At 35.6% G+C, this 21,984-nt stretch overlaps 1 protein-coding gene across 3 annotated transcripts in view; it reads right to left on the reverse strand.

Annotated features, from left to right (window-relative positions):
- LOC138328571 (transmembrane protein 272-like) overlaps positions 1-21,984 on the reverse strand; it is a 51,061-nt gene that overhangs the window by 9,241 nt on the left and 19,836 nt on the right. The window contains exons 1-2 of one of the 3 annotated variants that reach the window (XM_069275444.1): positions 14,490-15,353; positions 4,988-5,159 (exon numbers count right to left, since the gene is read on the reverse strand). In XM_069275444.1, the coding sequence (XP_069131545.1) occupies positions 4,988-5,159; positions 14,490-14,498 (181 nt within the window). In that variant the 5' untranslated portion in view covers positions 14,499-15,353. Of the gene's footprint in view, positions 1-4,987; positions 5,160-8,795; positions 9,094-14,489; positions 15,354-21,984 lie in introns of those variants that run through there. The other 2 variants (XM_069275443.1, XM_069275442.1) reach the window with 2 other exon arrangements.

The raw sequence follows: 21,984 nt of genomic DNA on the forward strand, positions 1-21,984 counted from the left end.
TGGGTAGCTATTATTTTAAGTTGTGTGTGTCGATTTTGAACTATTTATTTACCGAATGATTTATTTATCTGTAGTTATATTCAACTCTAGAATCTGATCCTAGAGCATGTCAGTAATTTGAGCTACAATGTTGTTGGATATTATTTTGTTACGATGTAAAATAAAAAAAAATCTACCAGCATCACATGGAAACACATTAACTATTGCATGTGGCAGCAGAGTCTAGTTATTTCTATAGCATTTGATTTATTAATAAGTAACCATAAAAAAGAACGAAAGATTGGTTCTTTGTTTGTTTGATTAATTGACGTCCTATTAACAGCAAGGTTCATGTGGGGACGGCCACTCATGTAAGCGGTGTGTAGCGTGAAAGTAGGGTGCTGTGTGTGTTTTGGGAGACCGCAGTAAAGCCTTCTTGTAAAGTGAACATGTTTCCCTTTTAACAGTGCTATATCATTGAACATGCTGGCGAAGACACTAAGCATTACACCCCACCCGGTCACATTATACTGGCAACGGGCGAACCAGTCGAACCCCTTTATAATGAGAGTTAAGCAGGTGCAGAAACGACCACTTTCATAGACTATGGTGTGTTTTAGACAGGGGACAGAACCAAGAGCCTTCCTCACAGGGGCACTTACCTCAAGGTCAAAATTGAGGTGGTATCGAGAGAACCGTTAGAAAGAAGACAGTCAGAAGACACCATTCTAAATTTAGTCGACTTTTACTATCATGCAATAGAGGCAGCAGGTACAACTCTAACGCCCTATCCATGGGGCATGCCAATGATGAATGCCTGTTTTCGTTTAGTATCATGTTGGGATTCATATGAATCGTCATAAAAGCAAAACCACCTTCTGATGCGGACGATGAAGCAGTTTACAGCAATTGGAGGACACACACCATATATCAGAAAACTTATGATAAATGATTTATAACTTTTGACAGCAGCATAATCATGAACAAAGAACCTATAAATCTCGGAATATTTCAATTCAATTTAAGTTGCTTTGATCATAAATTCATTTTATTTTGCAACTTTTGATGACAGAGAATCCTTTTTAAGAACAAAGTGCCAAAGAAATTTCAAAATAGTTCAACTCAATTTAAGATGATTTAGACAAAAAAGCATTTTGCTTTGGCAATTTGCCATAAAGTAGTTTGTATATGACACCTCGTAGCGCAAGGCAGAAAACACAAAAAGTCCATAATATGGCTTTAGGGATTTCGTTGTAAAACGAAAATTAATCTGATATTTTTTGACACTGTAATGGCAAAACATGCATGATATGCCTTTCACCTGAAGTTTTGAACTAATTCTCTATGGGTGTTGTTGTTGCTAATATGGAATTTATAAGTATTAAAAAATAAAAATATTTTTTGTAAATACCACTTTTTTAGTTAGCAACTAGCGTGTCAAAAATAATTCCGTCACGCCACGTTTAGTAGTATTTAAATATTTATGCAATACAGTAAATTTCAATATGATCACATAACTATGACTAGTTGATCATTGTATCTTTTGCAACCATATAACTAAGTGCACATTTTTGGTTTTGATTTTGTGGTTTAAAAGTAAGTGTAACATGAAAGGTGGACATTTAGCGGCCAGAACGGGGCTAAATTGTCAATTTTGATCGATCTAGTCCAAACCGCAATACTCCCTACTTCGTGAAATTCTACGCCCTCGAAAACACACGGTATCCTAATATTACCACCATGGGTATTTAGTTTGTCTTCAATTCAATTCTCTATAACCGTAAACGAAAACTCTAGTGACCTGAACTCGAACCCAGGACCTCTGAATATCACCTTATGTTCTACCGATTGAGCTACCTTTTTTATCGATGATCAACACAGTCAGGTCTTCATAAGCAAACTGATTTGGAGGACGGCAAAATATTGGATTTTCCGATAAGGTTTTCCTTCAATTCATATTGAACCAAATGTAAAATGGGTCTGCTCTGTTGATTGCGTTGGCATGAATTCTTATCAATGGCAAGTTGAAATCGGAAAGGATTTAATATAGATACTGGGTTCCGGGGCAAGCACGGGTCCATGGCGAACATGATTATCGATTGAGACACCGGTCAATGGCAATTACAATAGTGCGAAAAGTTAATCTGCCGGGACAATAATAAGTCGTTTCCATTCCGCTCTATAAGGAGACCATTGGTTTTTACTAGTGAGCAATGGCTACTCGAGTCGACTTCTGTTGTAGCAATTAGTGACAGAATCATAAAAGAAATCGGCCAGAAATCGTACTCTAATTGATAAATGATTAGGTAAGGCTAATAAAACAATAAGTCAACTATATATTAGGAAAAGACAAGAATTCAAAGGAAGCGGATGTGTCGCCTGCACAGAAGTTTAAAACATCAATAAAATCATTTATTTACAGATGAAAGTATTGTTAATAATTATGTGAATTTAACAAGTTTCGTAACTCTTGCAAATATTGACGGTTTTTAACCAGTATCAAACTCGTCTGAGATCTCATTGATATAAAGTAATGTACATTATTTGATTGGAATCGGAAAATAGATACAAACGTTATTGAGCGGAAACCAAGAAATTATCTGATTTGACGATTTTAAAGTCCGGTAACTCTTGCAAATATTTACAGATTGTCAAGAGTATTGAAGGCATACGAGATCTTAATGTAAAAGTCATATACCAAATTTGTTTGAAATCGGACAATAGATATTAAAGCTATCGAGCTAAAATCATCGATTAATCTTTTTTGTCGATTTTAAAGACACGGAACTATTGAAAATATTGACGGATTTTCATCATTATCAAAATCATATGAGATCTTATCGATACAGCTTATTATTTAGCAAAACTTGCAACGGTAAATAGTTTGGATCCCTTTGATATCCTGCACAGCTCGGCGACAATCAGTTTGCAAAACGTTTTGGATTGGCTGTCCAATCAGGGACCAGTATCAGTGTGAATGGACTTTCATGGACTTGTAGTTTGGGAAGCACTGTATAGTGCTTTTTTTTCTTTTTTTTTTAATTTACTAGTTCAAAGATACAGAAAATTGCACGATAACGGGAAAAATGGTTTGCTGATCTTCTTTCTGCCTACATATAACCTAAATTTTAATCCAGTAGAAAATGTGTTTTGCAAACTGAAATCTGTAATGAAACAGGAACGATATACATGTATATTGAAATTTAATTCGGCAATCTTAAGTAGGAATTTCTGAAGCTTCGTGTGAAATAACATTGGCAGACATACAACATTTCTATCGAAATACTAGATTTATAATGTTTAACGTGCTAAAAACTGTTTGAGAATGTTAAAATTCCAACATCTTTGAATATTCTGAGAGTTACGCATTTGCAATTTTTCAGATCATATACAGTGGCAAAAACTTTGTTGAACAGGTTAAATAAACTTTCTTAAATCATTTATTTTCGCATTGGTGATACAGTCCTATAAACGTTTTTAACTTCTAAGGCTTTAACATTATTACAATTGATACATGAATACGGTAATTAATAAAATATCTTTTTCCTAATTTTTCAATATTAATAAAATTGATTCATGAATAAGGTAATGAAAATTTTTTTCCTAGTTTATGTTACATGTAAAAAAAACTTGGTTACAAAGTGAACGCCGACTTAGCTATGTAAACATTTGAATAGTATCTTTGTTTGTTTGTTTGTTGATTAATTAACAGCTATGGTCATGTAAGGACGGCCTCCCATGCATGCGGTGTGTTGCATGTATGTTGTGCGAGGTGCGTGTTTTGGGAGACTGCGGTATATTTATGTTGTGTCTTCTTGTATAGTGGAACTGTTGCCCTTTTTATAGTGCTATATCACTGAAGCATGCCACAGAAGACACCAAGCAACAACTCCACCGGTCACATTATACTGACAACGGGTGAACCAGTCGTCCCACTCCCTGTTGCTGAGCGCTAAGCAGGAGCAGAAACTACCACTTTTATAGACTTTGGTGTGTCTCGGCCAGGGGACAGAACCCAGAGCCTTCCTCACAGGGGCGAACGCTCAACTCAAGGCCAAAAGTGAGGCGGTGCCAAGGGAGGCATTAGGAAAGATAAAGTCAGTTAGGAAGAAAAGAAAAGAAAAGATCCTAAATTTAGTCGCCTTTTACGATCATGCAATAGGGGTATCTAAACAATTGCAAAGCAAATTGGTAAATATAGTTTTTTTACCGACAAGCATTGGTCCCGCCTACTAGCAAAACTTCTAGTCAATCATAGTGTTACACTCTCTTCGATACTGTTACCTGTTTGGTCAGCCAATCGAAAACGTTTTGCAAACTGATCGTCGCTGAGCTGTGTGGGAGATCAAAGGGACCCAAACTATTTACCGTTACAAGTTTTGCTAAATAATAAGCGGTATGGCTGTAAAGCAATATTCCAAATTAAATTGAAATCGGACAGTGAATACTAAGGTTATGGAGCGGAAACCATCGATTTATCAGTTTTGACGATTTTTATGTCCCGTAATTTTTCCGGATTTGGACCATTATCGAACTCATTTGAGATAACATTGATATGAAGCTACATACTAAATTTGGTTTAAATCGTACCATAAGTACTAAAGTAATCGCAAGGAAATCTTTTCCCGGACGCCGACACCGACATAGTGATTCCTATGTGTCGCCCTTGCGTTACAGGCAACATAAACACTAGAGGAAGGTAAGAGTAAACCTACCTCATACAAAACAACGTTACCACTAACCATGTCAATATCGATTACGTCCTTGCAACTCTGTTCTCAAAATCAGACCAATTGTCAACCAAACACGATTTACTATATATTGTGCCATAATCAATTTATTATCTATTAAACATTATTGTTTGTAATCCGACTGGACCATACTCTATAATAATGCTTTATATTTTCTTGTCACTGAGCTATTTTAGTATTTATGGTTTTTGGAAAATGGGACTTGGACAACAGGCAACACATCCTCTTCCTTTATTTTCGTGTCGTTTGATACTCACGTGAGCTCCAGAGCACGCGGATCACCCGCGCGACAAACTCCAGAGGTCCTTCCGAGTCTGTCGATACCTCCTGAATCTGTGAGAAGAGTGTTCCGTATGACCCCGAGTCAAACTGAGACGTATCCGAGAGGTAACTAGCACTCCTACAAAGGCTTCGTTCATCTTCGTATTTCTGAAAAGAGAAGAGGTATTTATATACAACATTTCTTAACTAGAGTCGAACATCAGCGATCTGGCAATTATTTAGCGTGCCAGGGTCAAATTCCATTTCAGCCGTGCATTTTCGGTGATTTGAATTTGTTCAGATTTGAGATAAAAGAAAGTGGCCTTATTAAAAGTTATTTATTATAAAAAAGTGCTTACTAAAGTAGGTTTAATATTATATCTTCGAAAAAACGTGGCAGTTACTTTTACGTTTCAAAATATATATTAAGCTATTGGAGCTAAGCATAAATGTATTTCTATTTGTTCATTAGATTGTTCACAATCCAATCCACAAAAAACCCAAGTGGTCAAATGATGGTTTATTCTCACTCGTTTCTGATCATGTTATTACGCATATCACTGATGCATTATTATATATATGTTCTGGATAGGAAAATCTCCTTTTTGTTATGGTTAAGACACACAAAAAAAATCAAATGATCCGATTTAAAACAAAACGAACTAACTTTATTAACATTTAATTGATAGTGTTTCTCCATCGATTGTATTTATTACGTTATTGCTCGTAACATAATTACACGTTAGATATTTACTGTCCTTTACAAACGGAAGCGATATCAATATAAGTGATGAAATCCTTTTATGTAGAAATAACACGCACCACGCACATCACACCACATACATAGAAGGCAAGCCATGACCTTGGCTGTTAGTGGAGCGTAATAAAACAAACAAATAAACATGGCTTATATCTTTAGTTAATAATTACATAATATAATAACGAGTTGTGGTTAAAAAATTCCCAGACCGTGGAAGAATAAGAGGAGTAAGCCTTAGGCCATTGGCTCTTAGAGACATGAAACACGTATTTTAAAAATCTCAAACATGAAAGAACTTCTTTCTACAATTCACTATAAGTGACTGGTTTTAGCAGGGAGTGATTTTCTCGTCAACCCATATTAAAGGTATGATAGATTGTGCGCCTTTGGCCCCTAACTAACTTGAAAATACTTTATTACTTCATCAATACATCTGACGTAACCTTAGCGGAGTTTGTCGATGACGTCATCAACGTTATAACGTCAAGTCGGCTGACGCATACTTATTTTGCGTAGCAATTACATTCTATCCATTTTTGTTAGCGATGCTTTGTGCTTTCATTTAGGCACACATATAACCCTATCTGCTTTAAAGGTCCATGCAGCATTATCATATAGCCGTTATTGTTAATCAATAGCTATGTTCTAAGGTAAAGTCGATTGTTATTTCAGTCTCCTTAGATACTGATGCCGGGCTTTCAGATCTCACCTAACCCAATAATGTGCCACAACTAGATTTTTCGCACATAATCAGTGCGGAATTATATAACAACAAACCGTGAAGAGAGTTTCCATTGCGATGTGCATTAAGCACTTTTTTATTACAAAAATAATATTTAAGAAAAAAATCCTTAAAAGATCCAACGCATTCTACCGAATCCTACAATAAATTGGTAGTGAAAGCGTCATTTTGATTCAGTGGATTCCTTCACATTTTGAACGCCGTTAAACAGAAAGCATAACTGTTAAGTCCGTTTCTAGTCGTCGAAGAAGACTAACATTAAAATATTAAAATCGGTCATTACACTTTTATGTGCTCTTAATTTGAATTCTATGACATTCATTGCGTTTGAAACGGGTTAATGACGATAATGAACTTGTATTTAAATTAGACAATTTCATGCTGATCATGAAATATTGCTCAATATTGTAACGATGCATGAAAATCAGCATTATAATGAGTTCATAAAAACATCATTGCTATGCTGTATATCAAAATAAACATCATTTCTTGTTCAACCACCATGTGATAATATATAATGGTAAATATCGTTGCTACTGGTTCGCCTAGATAGAAGACACACGATGGTATATACAATGTACGTAGATAGAAACATAAGTATCTGTAGAAAGTCTTCACAGTCCAATAAGCCATTACCTGTACCTTATTTACTTTCGGTAATTGGATCCCAAGACATCTTGGTAAAAGATAAGTATATTAACGGACCTGAAGTGGTCGTTAAGGATGTTCCAGAGACAAATACAATTTTGAATAATGCATTACTGTTAGCCGATTGAATTGGATCCTGTTCATGTCGTGCATCTGGAATTTGCATTTTGTATCCAAATACTCGTGAAAGCACCTCAGATCTTCCATAGCAATATTCGCTACATAAGAAATGTATAAAGCATGTTTGGGGATTCCCTCGAAAATAATGTTTTGTTTTGATAAACATTTCTAGATGTCTTCATATACTGTAATTGTGTATATTTTAGCGGTAGGTACATTGTAGCTTATTCAGATACAATACTTTATATGTTTGTTTGTTTGATTAATTAACGTCCTATTAACAGCTATGGTCATGTAAGGACGGCCTCCCGTGTATGCACCATGTTGCGTGTATGTTGTGCGTGATGCATGTTTTGGGAGACTGCGGTATATTCATGTTGTGTCTTCTTGTATAGTGGAACTGTTGCCCTTTTTATAGTGCTATATCACTGAAGTATGCCGCCGAAGACACCAAGCAACACACCCCACTCGGTCACATTATACTGACAACGGACGAACCAGTCGTCCCACTCCCTGTATGCTGAGCGCTAAGCAGGAGCAGAAACTACCACTTGAAAGGGTCTTTCCGTTATTGAACGACTGATCTGTGATAATTTTCATCCACGTTAATAAATTTGACTGTGCTAAAACAAGTAATTTTAACAGTATATATATTATGTAACACAATAATTTGTCAGTAAGCGGGGATTTTAATTTTCAAGAAATTCGTTTATACAATACATACCGTATGGAAATGTGGGTTAGCTTTTATGAGGAGTCTTTTGCCTGTCAATTTTGCCCAAACATTTATAAAAAAAGTGACGCTTTACTGACTTGCAATGTAAGGGACCTTGAAAAATTGGAGTTAAATATATTTTTTCTGTCAATCATAATGCAAAAGGTACAAGTACAAATAACAACACACTTAATATCGTATTTAGACGACAATCTGTGATGCTTCAATACCTCTTTATGTTATGATAAATTGAAAGCATGAAAAGGAATCTTCATTCATTATTCCGAAATCAATAATAAATGAACTTTAGTTACAAGATGCATCGATGCGTCCAAAAATGGACATATTTTTATGACCAACACATTACGCAACACTGTTGAATGGTATCAACAGTCAACTACAGTCAACAATTAAATCAGTAGAAATAAAATACCAAGATAACACTTAAAAAACAAACCAAAACCACGAAATCCGCAAGGTTATTTTGTGACTTATGGTGAGCGTATTAAAAACTACAGCGCGAAAAGTTCTTAAACTAGAAATATATAAATAGCTACACTCATTTGATTTATTTTTCTAGTAAAATCAATAATTACCAATTAATGTTTCAAGTTTAGTCAAATATTTGCTTTGATGAATAAACAGCTGAACATTTCTGGTTTGTCTCGATACAACTTATGTAACTGTTGTAACAATACAATTTAAAAATTGCCTCACATAAGGTATCTAGTATTTGAACAAAATTAATTTCCATACATATATCTGACAAAATGATTTATAGAAGTATATAAGTAATCGATATTAATTGATATTTCTCACCTGACCCCGAATTGCGGATAACATCTTTAATCCCAGGTCGTCCATAGTATAGATTTTCTGAGTACAAGGCAACAGAGATGATCTGTGTTTGTCCGTCATGGTCGAACGTTAGAAGTCTACTTGTAAAATATGTTCCGTTCCAGCTACTAGCTAATTACTTAACTTGTCAATACTCAATCTTAGCCGACGTGAATCTTTTTACGGTTACATTTCCTTCTATAATAATGAAATCGTCCATATTATATGCTTGGACGGGTCTATTGATAAAGCCCAAGGGGGGCAGATACGTTGTTGTTGTTGTTTCCTCGAGCACTTTATATAGCATATAAGTCTTTGTTGACATTCTGCAGAAGAAGCATTACACCAGGAATTAGGTCCAACTTGGAAGAGCCATCAGCATTCCTCATCGATCAAACTGCTCCAGTGTTCTAAATATATCGCGTTTAAAACAAGTCGTGGGTTTGAACTTTCGGCTGAATTGCGCCGCAGGTGTTAATGGAAGAAACAGAAGCAATATCACTAGCCATGCTATTCTCTCCGACAGATTAAAACTAAAGTGTTTAACGATAAAAATACTTCCACTATTGTTAAATTCTAAATTTCTGAATGTTGAAATTAGGATGTACGAGTGACAGAATCAAATGTCAAGAAGAACAGTATGCTACGGTCTCTGCGATGCCATTGGTTAAACGGTAAATTCTATCTCCCGTGAAAAGCCATCTTTGCAGCAATAACTTCAGTAGCAAGGGACTCGTGAAATGAATGTGTCTTTTTTATGTATCAAGATTCCAAATATTTTTCTCATAACACAATAAACCGAAATTCTATGCGCTCAGATCTTACTCAGATTAAACAAGGATTGCTTAGATAAACAAATTCTCTATGTAAAGCTAAAATGTTCTGATCATTTCTATATTTTGATGTTCTTCTCTTGTTGACCGATATTGATTTCTTGTTTTTGTTAGACTATTATTGTTCTTCGTCATGACATGAAATGTCAAGCAGGAAACTGCAATGTTTGCATAATATTAAATGCAACTAAATTGGAATTTTTCTACTTCCTTAACTATTATCTTTCTATATATCCCTTTATATGTCATTGAGTTTTGTATTTGAGTTTATCGTTCCTCCCTATTAGCATGGCTCACGATTATGTTCTCTGGTCGAGTCTCACTATTGTCAAATGTCCAAGTGGCAACGACTGATTATACCCAACATTAACCATAAACTGTCGACATTGTTTTTTAAATTGTCAGTATAAATGACTGTTTTGGGTCTTTGATTCAGACTCTTAACAGTACAATGAAGACAATATCTAAGGTCATCCGGGGATGGTTTAAAGTGTGAGTAGGAATTCAAACAGTATCTAACCTGAACAACGACCAATATAAGTGTTTAAAGAGTAATTATTTGACGTAAAAGGGCTGACATATTGTGTTATGGCTTGGAAGTGCCTGGACCAGTGTTCCAAAAAAATCAGTTGAATATGGTATGATATTGCAGAATATCACAAAGTTATATAAAGTGAAACTCATCCGAACCGAAATTTGTGCCGATGTTGCTGCAATTGCTACTTGTATCCAACATTTAGTTGTTAGTTTTCTATAGGAAATCGGAAGCATCTGAATTCTAGACAAAACGTTCTACCGATTTAGAAAGGCAGTCGCTAACAATCAACCTTGTAGAACTTTAAGACACCCTTCCCTCAAGGACACTGACACTATGTTATCGACATAGATCTTTCCCGGGGTTACAATGTAAATGCTAAAGCAGGAACATAGCACCCTACAAATGTTAGACAAGGTTATATCTGTTATGCCTATCTGACTGGTCCTCTCAAATGTACTGCGTCACTGTTCATACTCTTATTTATGACCGGACAAACAGGAAAAAATCAATGACATATTTAAATGATACAGCGATCAACGTGGACATTTTAGATCATATGTAACATGTAAAAACATGTTACAAAAAGTGACAGCAAAATAACCCTAACTTAAAAGAAAATTGTAATCAATTTATACAAAAATGTACGAATCCAAACGTTTTTGTTGATAATGTTCATGATATTCGTTTGTTTGATTAATTCACGTCCTAATAACAGCCAAGGTCATGTAAGGACGGCCTCCCATGTATGCGCTGGGGGTTGTGTGTATGTTTTGAGTGGTGCGTGTTTTGGGAGACTGCGGTATATTCATATTGTGTCTTCTTGTATAGTGAACATCTTGCCCTTTTTGTAGTGCTATATCACTGAAGCATGCCGTCGAAGACACCAAGCAACACACCCCATCCGGTCACATTATACTGACAACGGGCGAATCAGACGTCCAACTCCCTGTATCCTGAGCGCTGAGCAGGAATAGAAAATACCACTTTTATAGACTTTGGTGTGTCTCGGCCAGGGGACAGAACCCAGAGCCTTCCTAAATGGGGCGAATGCTCAACTTACGGCCAAAAGTGAGGCAATGCCAAGGGAGGCATTAGGAAAGATAAAGTCAGTTAGAGAGAAGAGAAAAGATCAGATCCTAAAAAATATTCGCATTTTACGATCATGCAATAGGGACAGCAGGTACAATTCTAACGCCCTACCTGCAGGGCAAAATCAACAGCAAAACAACAATCAAAAACAACGTAAACATTGTACGTTTAAATAATAAAACCAATGAAGATAAAACAAAATAGAACGATATTTTCCATTAATATATTTTTGTAACCGGAACATCTGATGAATTTGCAAAGTAAAGTCAAAATCATTTCGTAAAGATGTCTAGAAATATTTCTTTTACAATATCCTATTATTTTTAGTAATGCAGCGTAATTTAGTTTAAATCCAAAATTTACTTTATCATTCTTTAAAGTCGAAAATAGAAACAAACCATAAATTTACATTCGTCATTGAATATCGATATTGCAAAAAAAAACTTGATATGCTTGAGTCTGTAAGGGTAACGATGACTCAAACGACATTAATCAATAGACACACCTCGATATAATTATGTATAGTATCTTTCGCCAGGTGTTGCATTATTTATATTGTTGTCTACTTCAGGACTAATTGATATCATCTATTGTTAATTAAGAAGTCCACTAATTGAAGGTTAATGTATAATGTAATATATATCAGATATGATTGAAGTCAGATTCGGGAAGATAATATCGTTATTTCCTTCGTCTTACGTTAAGCTTTCTTCGTGAAGAAACACCAATAAGTAGCAAGTCTCATTAGTGTCTTATGGGGCCTGATCATTAGCGGATGACAACGTCTCACAATACTGCTTGGTACAACCAGAACATCACAAAAAATCAGAATGCATCCTTGTTCTAAATGCGTGTCTCGAGATGCAATCTTTAAAATTTATTGGAAAATCTGGTGTCGTTTTTGCCACGTGATGAATATTTTTAATAGTTGATCACTTAAGTCGCGCGTGAAAGGCCTACATGAAGCCATTGTCAGACATATTGTAGGGCCATGTTTATTTTTGAACTGGCACGTTTTTAACTTTCCGTACATAAAGGTTAAGCAAAATCTTCTTAAAAACAAACTTGTGTTGCAGATATACTAAAAGCTGTGTCATTTTAGACGTAAGTTAAATTAACGCATATCCGTGACCGGCAACTGTTTGTCGGGCAAGTATTTTTTACCATGTAGCTGGTCCTTTGACTGGCAACTTTTGGTCCAGATAGAAGATATACAAAACAATATGCAGATATATTGTGATAGTAAAACTATGACTTTGCTAGTAATTATGTAAACTACAAGAATGAATTATAACTTTGCATGGACCAGTTAGTTTCAGTCAAGACCAGTAACTTTTTAAGGTCAGCCAGTCCTTAGGACCAGTAGAAAAAAACCACATTATTTTACATAAATAGAAGGCTGTACGGTAATCGTACGGCGTTTGTTTCGAATGATATTTTTGGGGGAACCGGTGGGGAAATGAATACCGACCGAACACATAATGCTAATCATACGATCATCACGATGCCCGGGCGATAAGCGGCCTTTTCACTGGACATCGTACGAATATCGCTCGAGTATCTTACGGACAACGAACGATGATTGTACCAGACACGGCCGAATGTCGGGCGGTATGATTCCCGGCCGAATATCGGAGGGACGAAACTAAACGATGCGCGAAGGATATGTTGCCGGTAAAGAAAATCTACGGGACACCCGAGAAATTTCAATTTAGAGTTCAAACTCTTCGGGCATCTACCTGATTATGCCTGAAAGACTCGGCAACCGGTCGGCCATGTCTAGTGTCCGGCCGGAAACTAGACTAAAATGACTAAAAACCATGCCTGGAGTACATCCTCAGTCTTATCGGAAGGAGTTGTGAACAAAGCATTAGTCGATGCTAAAATCCGTTTCTGATATTTCAATCCGGATTGTGAGTTTCCTGGACTATCGACATCGGGATTATCGCGGGTCCACTGTAGTTCAATAACAAATGTGTTTTAGTATATAAGTACTGAACAATATAATCCTCGATTCTAGAAAGCTTATGGGAAAGACTAGAAAGAATATATCATCCAGTTTCAAGACTTACTAGATGAGTTCAAACAAACCACATTATGAACCTATTTAGTCTTTGTTATGTAGTTATCAGGCCATATCGTTTGAGTAAAGTAGTAATCAATAGACGCCCTAACGTGATCCTTGCTGTTAAAAGGACATTATTTAAATAATGAAACAAACAAACAAAGAAATTGCAAATTAATACTGAATGTAATGATGAATTATTTTGTGTGAATTATTTCCAAACTCATCTATTGTGTGAGCTGGTTTACTTCCACACCCTTTGTACCTTTTCTATTGCATTATATATTATTTTGTTGAGCATGGGTTAGCTTCGATAAGTCATAATTTTAGAAATCGTCATTACTGTTGGCAAATAATGATAAAACGTCAACGAGTATTCAGGTTCTTAAACCCTATTATAGCTGTTCTAATACCGTTACTGAAAAAAATTCTCAGTCTGAAAATATAATAGATGCATCTGAATTTTACTGTCACTTTTGTCTATTGAAAACATTATGTACTTTAGAGATTCAATGCAATTAACGCTTGCTGGTGTATTACTGTAAAGTTATTAATATTCATGGGACTTTAAGTATCGTAGATTCATCCCGATTCGCGAAATTTAGTGCCTTACGAAATTGATCAAAACCCTGGTTTTACATATCATAGTCTGCCGTGTGAATGCTGCTATCAATATTTACAAAGACTGTTCGCATAAATAAATTTCAAATAGTATATCGCGAAAGATTACATCCATGAAATTTAAAAACTATACAATGTTCGCCGGTGTCTTTTAATTATTTTGTTGATCCAGGATCAGTAGAAGTGATGCTGAGGAGGAAGAAAATTAAAAAGTAATAAATGAATAATAACATTGAAAAGGGGTTCCATCCAAAACTAAAACGAAAACATGGGTTGAGCAATTAAAAACTAAAATAGGTCTCACACGTAAGAAAAAAGCAGTTGCACATGTCAAAATTATTAAGTTGTTACGTGTATCCGTTACAGTAGCTGCGCTGTGTTTCTAAAGCGCCGAAATAACGAAATAAATTTCATTGAAAACAACTCTTTGCGCAACCCTCAAACAAAATATTCAAATTAACGCCCTATAATAAGCAATTATTGTGCTGAAGAATGCAAGAAAGCTAATATGCATATAACAGTAGCTTTACCTTACTCATTGCTGATGGTAGGAGTCGTAAACGTTTACAAAAGAACAGCGCCTATTAGGGAATGGTGATGGTCCCTGATTTATATCCAGCGTTATCCGGACCGCGTAACCCTGTCCTTCACTAACAGCAAGCTGGTATACCATCGCTATGTACACAAACGGGTATCGCTCTTCATCAACAATATAGACCGACAGATCATTGTCAATATTGTATGAAGCACAAATTATGTCTGCACCACCTGGCTACCACACGTGTTCACACAACAGTGAATTACGTAGTCATCATTCAATTCAATTCAACCAATTCAACCTGCAATTGACGTGTTTCACATCACAATTAACTGGTTTGCGAAGAACACACTTTATAATTATTCCGCCAAAGCCTTCCTTATACAGACGATAGTTTGGCCCACATTTCCATCTTGAAGGTTGCCGAAAATTTACGACATTCCATCTCCTGTTTTTCTTTTAAGGTAATGGAAGCACATCACGCTACCTAGCACGTTACGTAATCTTCCCAATTATTTCATCGGAACAAGCAAAATAAAAGCAACAAATAAATATAAATCATTCCAGTGCACTTTCCTCCCTTAAACATAATTTTCAGATTTGGCAAAAAATCTTTGATAGAATGTCACATAATATTATTTATTAAACGCTAATTTTGTATCTAACTACGAATAAATGAAGACTATATCACATGGCTTCCATCAGAATCAGCGCTGATTTCTTTGAATTCCCGTATACTGTCGGCACAGGAACCTCATCAAAATCTTGTATATCTCAGTTCGCGGTCTTTTAGTAACCGTTCCTTCTTTTATGAATGCAGAAACATCAATTATTGCATAGGCTTGGGTTTTTAACCCTTTTTGTGCAATGTTCAGAAATAAAAATATGTTTCGTTTATCATTCAAATATTCTAGGGCCAATTGCTAAATATGCATGCACAAAATGGTATACGAATATCTCCATATATGAAAGAGTGTAATCTATACCAGGAATATGTGTATATAATACCGCAATCGATTTCAAACACAATATTCTATTTCACAGAAAAAGACATAAAAAGTCAACATATAATATCGATATTTATTGTATCATTGGGGTAAGGGGAGCTTTATATGACAGCAGATCGATGAGTGACGGTACTTTTTCAATGGAAATGCTTTACAATTAGGTATTGTGCATACTGACATTTGATCAAAGTCCTTTTTATTATTATATGAATATGAACATATATACACCATGATTTAATTATTAATTAATATGAAGAAGTGTGTTTAAAATGTATACGTAAATGGTTACACATACTAATGTTCCATCTTAACAAACTATCTTTTTACATAAAACTATTTTTCTATATTCCTTTTGAAAAATAAAAACCCTAAATATTGATGAAATCTACGGTATTGTTCATGTGTTGCAATTTTATTGATGCCGTTGTATTCCCTGACCGTATAGCTATACGATTAGGCGGACCTGAATGTGTACGCTATACCAATAACCAAACCGGACTCCCTTATAATTAGCAAATACAACGAATCGCTACAGTGTACATGTGGACAAATCGCAAATTGTCTACTAAAAAGAAAAATACTTTTCACACTTTGTTATGCATCTCAAAAGGTAAAATACACTACTGTTAGAGCAAATAATTATAGACAACTTTTTTAATATCCACTAGCGTAGGTGCGTAGTCAGCGCACTGACGCTTAACGGGGAGTGCGAGCGAGCATTACTTACCGGCAGATCACAATACTAGTAATTACAACTATGTACTACGACTTTGATTAGAATAGGTTTAGTTCCTATACGAATCGATATTTTAATACACCTTTTAATTATTCCTTTAAGTAAATATAAGTAAATGCAAGATTATGATGAAACAATACTTTATGCATGTATGATGCGTTACGGCAAGGAAGGTGTTTTTTTTTCAACAATGGCTGCTAACACTGTTGGTTTCTAACGAAGCTGGTTGTGGATTAAAAAGGGAAAATTTGAACAGGATTTTATAGAGTTTTTACAGAGTTTTATACAATATCATCTGGACCATGCAGGTAGGGCGTTAGAATTGTACCTGCTGCCCCCTATTGCATGATCGTCAAAGGCGACTAAATTTAAGATGTGATCTTTTCCCTTACTGACCTTATTCTTCCTAACGTCTATATGGTGTAGATTCAGTCTCCTGGCCGAGACACACCAAAGTCTTTATAAAAGTGGTAGTTTTTGTTCCTGCTTAGCGCACAGCATGCTGGGAGTAGGACGACTGGTTCGCCCGTTGTCAGTATAATGTGATCTGAGGGTGTGTGTTCGGCAACATGGCCGTCCTCACATGACTCTGGCTGATATGACGTTAATTATCATACCTGAGCAGGAAAGACACTGGTCTCGCATGAGTTAACGTCATCATTCAAATTTTCTAATGCTTTACGTAGTACTATTCAATGTTAGATAGACTCTGATTTCCCTCTATCCTCATTGGCTAATACATTTTCACGTGGGCTTCAATACTATAAGACTCTTTCATAAGTGGATATGAAGGATAGGGATATTCTACCCGAGGGTCACAAAGTGTAGTAAAACCCGAGGCTCATACTTCGACATTTTATTGCAATTGTACAACTATACGATCTCGCCATTTTAAGATAAATTCGATGAAATCCACGACATGAAGTCAATTTTTCATACATGAAAAATAACGTGATATTTTCAACACAAATTCCGTTATCTGCATCTTTTATAGTAAAACCAGTCATATTTGTGAAGTAAATGTGAAAATTTTACTGAGGAAAAAGAGATTTTGTTGACGCCGTGAAGTCATAAGGCTTTATTGCATAGGTAGCCATGCAATACAGCCGCAGGCAGAGTGTATTGCCCTGGACCAGCTAGTATTACACCCGTGGTTATAAAAGAAATAACATATATATGTATAGAGTCTGTGTTTCCAGTTTTAGAAACACCGAGTTGATATTCGTTCTTTGACGTCATTACCCAAACGTTGACTTCTTCTGGGTGACGTCCTATGGCCATCGTTGTTCTTGTAATTATTATATGTATTATCAAAATATTTGATTCGGTCCATATGGTGTTATACCGCCTTAGTACAGTCTTAAATAATAATTATTTAATTATACCAAGGCGGTATAACACTAGAGGAACCTTAACAAAGGTTCATCATTAGTAATTATACTTATTTCTGCGATGAGTATCCGCTAAATTTAGATAATAACCCATTGTAGTGTTAAGGGAATATCTAAACAATACAATAACGATGAATGATGAATATACATTGTAATTTAAGGTCGTACAAATTGTATTTTAGGAGCCATTAGTATTATTTTAATTGGTTTGTAATAAATGACCGGAGTATGTCATGCGGAAACATTCTGGTAATTCATTAATTAACAGTGACATTAACCGGCTAGCAAATTAATAATACATGTGAAACGAAATGAGCTGCACTGTTATTGATTAAAAGTATATAAAGAATATTCCTTGTTTCTTGATGAATACCAGTTATATTCTACCTCACAAGTTACCGTATTCATCAAGATACAAGGACTCACAGGGACCTGGCACGAAAATTTTTAACCCTTAGTATACATCTATATATTAGAGAATCAAGGGTATGAACTCGGCGGTCGGGAAAAACGGACCTATTTTTTAAAAACCGTGATTGTTTTAATAAACTGGTTCTATACAACATTGACAGATATTTTACCTTAAAGAGAAATATTTTATCTTTCCATTGAGTGCTTGATGAATAAAATTGGCCAAGTATTGACGAAGTTATGGCTTGTTGAATCGGGAAATTAACGAAAAATATGCTAGGTTGACATTTCCCTGTCCGGTCGAAATGTCGTCTCGGCTCTAACGGGTACTATAAAAACTAAGTCAAAATCACAAAATCTACGCTTGTGGTGGTAAACAGTACCCATAACTGTGTTCCTCCATAATCTCCTTTGGAGGTGTCATTACCCGTGCTTTGTAGAAACTCCATTTAAACATCGTGTAGCTCACTTACTTTAACCGTCACCGCCATGTTCATTTTTCTCTCGGAACACTTCTCGACTTTACATATCGTGACTACACTATGCAAATTATGAAATGTTGTGCTTGTGTGTAAACTTGAGAAGCGTTCCGAAGAACAAATGAACATGGCGGTAACGGTTAAAGTAAGTGAACTTTGCCTAAGATTAACACGAAATGCCAGAGAGCTTTTATAAATCTATTTATCAGTTCTTTGTCCGTGTGCTCTATTCTATGATTCGTCAAAAAATATTAATAGTGCTATGATAAAGCAATTTAAATGGTACTTAAGATAGTTTGAACTTTTCAAAGTAAACTTATCAGTTGTTACTAGGTATCTTTACCCGATTGACATTTAAGGCGAAGAATATCTTCAATTTACTTTTTCCCAAACTGTTAAAATAAAACTACAAAATATCTCAAGGGATATACAGCTGCGATAAGACATAACATTTGGAGCTTGAAAAGTAGCGTTTTCGGTGGTAATATAAAATCAAAAAGAAGATAGACGCTGTATGAAAGATTTCTTGTCAGACTTGCAATGTCTTAAGAATTACACGAGTTCAGCACATAGAGTACACATATCCACCTGTCATACCTATATAATCGAGAGAAGAACACTTGTTGGTGTTTTTTAGAAGTATCATTGGGTGCATTAGCAGTTTTCGAAACGTTTTCGAGGCGCCATATTTTCGCGATTCTTCATCGCCCGTGACAGTAAGTTCATTTACAGCATATTACGATTATGAGAGGAATCCCGACACCTTGCTACATCATGCAATTGTAAACGTCATTCGTCCCAGTATTCACAATTATAAAGTTTATTGTGCTCTTTGGGCGAGTTGACTACGTACATGAAAAAAAATCTATCAGCTTTTTGAAACTACTTCGTCCCCGAAATTCACTTTCAAGAGTCTGGAGGGATCAAAGTTGATTGGCCATTACAAAAGGTCAACAAAGCGTGACCCCTTATTGGATTGTCAGATCCTCTATCAATCGTAGTGATGATAAGGATGTGTATTATAAGAAGATTTAGTGTTATGATTCATTGAGTAAGCACAAAATCTTAAAATCCTGCGTTTGTACCGAAAGTATGATTCAGTGAAAGCATTGTGAATAATTCCACGATGTGTCAGGTATTGAGGGTAGATGATATCCAACTTCAAAGAGAACAAATTTGTCTGTTCCATAAAGACACTAGTAGCACATTTCACGGGTTTAAGATAAAACCTTATGTGAGAATATGGAAGTAACAAAGAAACCACAAAGAGTTTCTAGATATTCTGCAAATGTCTTTACTTAACGCAACATTGAGTTGAGCGTTCGCCCCTGTGAGGAAGGCTCTGGGTTCTGTCCCCTGGCCGAGACACACCAAAGTCTATAAAAGTGGTAGTTTCTGCTCCGCTTAGCGTTCAGCATACAGGGAGTGGGACGACTGGTTCGCCCGTTGTCAGTATAATGTGACCGGGTGGGGTGTGTTGCTTGGTGTCTTCGGCGGCATGCTTCAGTGATATAGCACTATAAAAAGGGCAACAGTTCCACTATACAAGAAGACACAACACGAACATACCGCAGTCTCCCAGTACACTCACCTCGCACAACATACACGCAACACACCGCATACATGGGAGGCCGTCCTTACATGACCATAGCTGTTAATAGGACGTTAATAAATCAAACAAACAAACAAACAAACTTAACGCAACAGTTTTATCTATATCCGAATTACGAAAAACGATTAAGTGCAAACTTTTTTCTCTCTAAAATTTGACATGACAATATTATAAATATTATTCTAATGATGCTCTTAATATGGCTATTGTTGCTCTTAAAGGCTGCTCTTTCTAGTTTAAAATCCATATCACTGAATTCTGAAGGAATCTTGACATAATTAGAAAATACCGCATAAATCACTCCGTTTTCTCCCACCAGACAGACTGGTTCGCCCGTTGTCACTATATGTCCGGTGTTAGGTGTACTGGTTGACGTCCTTGGCGGCATTTCTACATTAGATAACACTTTAAAAAAGCAGGAGCCCCACTTTTTAAAAGATAAAAATTAAAAAACCCAATATACCTTAATCTCCTAAAGTAAACAAACGTTCACACAAGTCACACATTGTATAAAATATTTCAAACTTAAAGTTCTGTTAAAACGCGGCCATCAAAAACAGACCACACAAATTATAAGAATAGCTTAATTTCCGTGTATATAGCCCATTAACCATATAACCTTGATCATTGCTTTACAAAAGGAAACATCCCTGTAACCATCAGCATTATGAATACAACATAATGAATTCTGATTTATATTATATTTATTATTTAACGCATATAATCTGTAAAATTGACAATTCTGACAAGATGTTTATAACCCGGGTACACAGATATTTACTATCACCATACAATCACATGCTATTGTACTGATAACTTGAGTGCAACAGACGCCAGATCGTGATTTGGACATCACATTTATTCTCCTTTATATAATCATAAACTAATTCTATATTGATGTTTCTGTAATCGCTGACGTCGTCTTAGTTATACACTCGATAACAAAATATCGATCATAAAAAAATACATTATCTTCTGATATACCCTTTGTAGTCACGAAACGGACGAATGGTGTTTACCCTTGAATAGATAATGGTAGTCAAAAGACAAACAACCTATGGATCGTGACAGGTTTTTTTAACCCAGATAAAACCACAATCATCGTAAACATAACCAGTCACCACTGAGTCATCCGAGCAATTGCAGTATGCTTATCAATGACCCAGCTAGAAAATCTTATAAAAGCAGTACAGTTGAGGAAATGACATTAACGTAAGAATTTCTGTTGGAACCCTGGAACCCAAATTCTTTGTGATCTTTATATTATTTAAAACAAATACTGATTGGTGTTAAATTATATGAACTAAATCAAGTAAATCAAAATAGTATTTCATAATGATATCTACAAAAATTTAATAGCATGGATTCTGAAAATAATGTATTTCCCGCATTTTATATTTCATAAATTGTATTTTTTTGTCCTTCACACTGTTGTTGTAACGTAATAGGCACATATATGTATGTACTTTGCATGGTAAAAGATTATGTTATCTATATACGATTTTCACGAGGTAAAGTAAGATGAATACCAGGTATAGCCAGCTTATCTTCATAGTTTGATATCATGTAACCTTTAGATAACGCACGTATACAAACAGCCGGAAGGACCCCCAGTTTGTGTCAGGACTTTGAATATACAGAAAACTTGTGACTGTAAGACATTTCATGTTAATCTGGAGGAAATGGTTTCTTAATCTTTAATTACAAATAAGTGATGGGATGTATTTCTCTGTTTGAACGGTTTAACATTGGTGGTTATCCGACTTTTGTACGATGTCTAAGACGTATCTGTCATTGTAAAACATGTTCAAGGATAGTTTATTTATAACTCGGTGGAGATTGTGTATAACT

Source organism: Argopecten irradians, chromosome 7 (genome assembly GCF_041381155.1).
Source record: "Argopecten irradians isolate NY chromosome 7, Ai_NY, whole genome shotgun sequence".
In the NCBI taxonomy this organism is placed as follows: Eukaryota; Metazoa; Mollusca; class Bivalvia; order Pectinida; family Pectinidae; genus Argopecten; species Argopecten irradians.